At 39.5% G+C, this 3,403-nt stretch overlaps 1 protein-coding gene across 1 annotated transcript; it reads right to left on the bottom strand.

Moving 5' to 3' along the window:
• Nucleotides 1-1,432: 1,432 nt before the first annotated feature.
• On the bottom strand, nucleotides 1,433-1,789 carry LOC148213185 (uncharacterized). Its single transcript, XM_088123518.1, has one exon. The coding sequence runs from the start codon at nucleotides 1,787-1,789 to the stop codon at nucleotides 1,433-1,435; it is 357 nt and encodes a 118-aa protein (XP_087979644.1).
• Nucleotides 1,790-3,403: the final 1,614 nt, after the last annotated feature.

The raw sequence follows: 3,403 nt of genomic DNA, 5'->3' as shown, positions 1-3,403 counted from the left end.
TGCTCTAGCCGACACACAGATACTAAGGGAGACACGTTTTTTAGAGCTGAAACGACAACGAGGAGGAATCTCTCCATTTTCGGGGGAGAAAGCTGACGATAGAGGGGAATATTCAACTATTGCTTTGAGTTGTCATCTTTTTTCTCGATTTTCTGCTATTTCCTTGAAATGGGTTGTCTTCTTCTTTTACCCATTGTATTTTCTTCTTTCTCCATGAGCTAAACCCCATTTCGGGGGACATTTACATGTTCGAGCTGATAAATAACCGAACCTCTAGCTGCTTCATTTGTTTTTAAATAGAGCTGTTTCCATTTCTTAAATCTTACCTAACATTGTTGGCCACTCTATTATGTATGCTAGCTTCTGTATTGACCCGTGAAGGCTTATGGATTGCTGACTTGCTCTATTTATGAGTAGTACTTTTCTTTATAGTAATTTGTGGATGCTCAGGAATGGGGTCCCCTAATCATGCTTAGAACTTGTTTGTATTGCTTGGAAACTTAGCAACGAGAGTTCTGGGTATCCATGTTTGGGTGTCTCGAAAGGGAACCATGTCAAGTTGAGCACTAATGAATGTTGTCAAGCTAGAAGGTAACTATAGGGCCAAAATTTTTTCATAGCTTTACAAAAGATTGTAACTACAAAGGGGATTACAAGTATGAGAACTATATTAAAATGAGAATCCCTCACCCCCAAACATAAAATGAAGCATTGTCCTTACCGCTTAATGAATGACTTTGAGGAAGTAAGGACAAGGCTCCCCCAAACTTAGAGTGAAGATAGGATAGGAGAAAATGGTATATAGGGTGCGACCTATCTTAATTGGTTCTAAAGGGGTGAATTTTTTGCTAATTTTTCTAAAGCCATTAGCTTGCTGGCAAGATGTGAAGAGAGATATACAGCTCTTGAAATTCTGCTAAGGTTAAATTTCTTGGGCATCCATGGGATACTAGCAAACTGAAGTTATTCTATGCTACTTTAAATCACCTTAGAAAAAGAGCAATAATTGTGTCTTTCATCTCTAACTACAGCAAGAGTAGAAATCCTGTAAATTCCCACAGACCAGACATCAAAGGCAAAAGCTTATCAAAATCAACATGCACTATCAGACCATTCTATATTGGACCTTTCATTTTCAACCTTGCATTTCTTTTGTTTTTTTCATTGAATTACACTGAGCGCAACTAAGAAATAAAAGCAAACTACCCTAGGAATTGAAAAAGTAACAACTACTATAAATTAAACACTACCCTAAAACATGCAAGCAAATATTAGAATGACATAAAGTAAAGCAGCATGGAAAATAAAATGTCAAGCAGGGGAAACCAACTCTCCTCAGTCAATCTTTTTCTTCTTCACCACTAGAGTCGTCCGTGGGCTGAGATGCTCTAGCATCGACAGTCTCCCCTACATGTTCGTAGGCTATGGTAAGTTATTTCTCCAAGCGATCCAACAAGGTCTCCTTTTGTATCTCTTTACTCATCAAGTCATCTGCAAGCCTTAAGAAAGAGCATTCTTCTACATCAGCAGGAAATTTAACAGAATTAAAAACAGATAAGGTAACCTGTTGATCGTTCACTATCATGGTTAACTCCGCATTCTGCACATCTATTAGTGCTATATCAATGGATAGAAAAGGATTCCCCAAAATTATTGGGATCTTGTTGTCTGCTTCATAGTCGAGGATGATGAAGTCAGTTGGGAAAATGAACTTGTCCACCTGCACTAACACATCTTCAATCTTGCCCTCTGGGTGAGTGATTGACCAGTCAGCTAGCTGTAGTGTCATCGTGGTGGGCCTTGCTTCACCAATACCCAAGCTCTAATATACTGACAATGATATGAGGTTTATGCTTACACCCAAATCACATAGAGCATGGCTCATATTCTTTCCACCAATAGAGATTGGAATAGTAAAACTCCCTGAATCCCAGATTTCCTATGGAAGCTTGTCTGTTAAAATTGCATTGCACTCATTGGTTAAAGCTACAGTTTCAAACTCTTCTAACCTCCTTTTCTTAGTCAAGACATCCTTCAAAAAATTTGCATAGTTAGGCATTTGCTCAAGAGCCTCAACTAAGGGTATATTGATGTGGAGCTGCTTCAACACATCCAAAAAATGCTTGAATTGATTATCTTGACTTTTCTCTTGAAGCTTTTGAGGACAGGGAGGTGGTGGTCTATATTCCCCTAGTGTTTCCACACTTTTCTGGACTGGTGCTTCTCTTTGATATGATTCCTCCATGGATTCATATTCTGTTATTATGCTAATTTCAGGTTCAGACTGAGCTTCTGTCATTGGCATCTGCATATTCGATGCTCCAGCATCGTTCACTCCTTTATCATCAGCTAACATATTTTCTACAGTTTCTTATTCATGGCAGTTTGCTAGTAGTTGGGGTAATGCCTTGCCACACCTTATAGTTATAGCTTTTCACAGTTCCTTCCCCTCTCTCTTTGGGTTTTCGGTGTCACTAGGCAAAGTACCAATGTGCCTCTTTTTCAACTCATTTGTCATTTGCCCCAATTGGACTTCCAAACTTCTTAGAGAACCTGATTCGTTTTGGAGTGTTGCATCATTCTTCACCATGTACTATCTCATTAGATTCTCCACATAATTGGAGGAACTTGTTGTTGGCTTCACTTCCTACTGTTGATTAGACATTATGAGACTATGGTGGTGAATTGCCTTTTGCTGAAATCGAGAGGCATCCTACTGTCCTTGGTTCCCTCCCCAACTGAAAGTGGGGTGCTGCCTCCATCCCTCGCAATAAGAACAGGAGACGGCTAGTACATTGTTGATTCCATGGCTAGTTGACTATGCTGCAGCAGTGTTCATGTTCTTGACCATATTAGTCGAGTTGGTAATTTGAGCCTTAAGTGAAGCCATTGGATCATCGTTAGTTGTTCCTTGACTAGTTTTGTCACTTGAAGCTCTAGGATATGACCAGCGGTAATTGTTAGAGGGGATCCTTTCTAAAATGTCAACAACCTCCACTTACGATTTGGATAATAATGCTTCATTAGCTGATGCATCCACCACCAACCTTGTTGCTTCAATTAGCCCATTATAAAAGGTCTCAATCTGGATACACCTAGGCGGACCATGGCGTGGGCACCTCCTTAGCAGCTCTTTGAACCTCTCCCAAGATTCACTCATAGATTCTCCTATCCTCTATTGAAAATTATTGATTTCTCCCCTATACTTTGCATTCTTACTTGGAGGAAAATACGTCATCAATAATTTTTCAGCAAGATCATTCCAGGAAGTAATAGATTCAGCTGGCATAGAATTCAACCAATCTCTAGCCTTATCCCTCAATGAGTAAGGAAACAATTTCAAATGCAGTGCCTCCTTAGATACTCCTTGCATTTTGAAAGAATCACTCACTTCCAATAAGTA

The sequence above is a fragment of the Momordica charantia genome (assembly GCF_013281855.1).
Source record: "Momordica charantia cultivar OHB3-1 chromosome 1 unlocalized genomic scaffold, Mcharantia_2.0 BLBB01000001.1, whole genome shotgun sequence".
Lineage (NCBI taxonomy): Eukaryota > Viridiplantae > Streptophyta > Magnoliopsida > Cucurbitales > Cucurbitaceae > Momordica > Momordica charantia.
The sequence above is the reverse complement of the archived record's forward strand: the minus strand, read 5'-3'. Positions and strand labels throughout refer to the sequence as shown.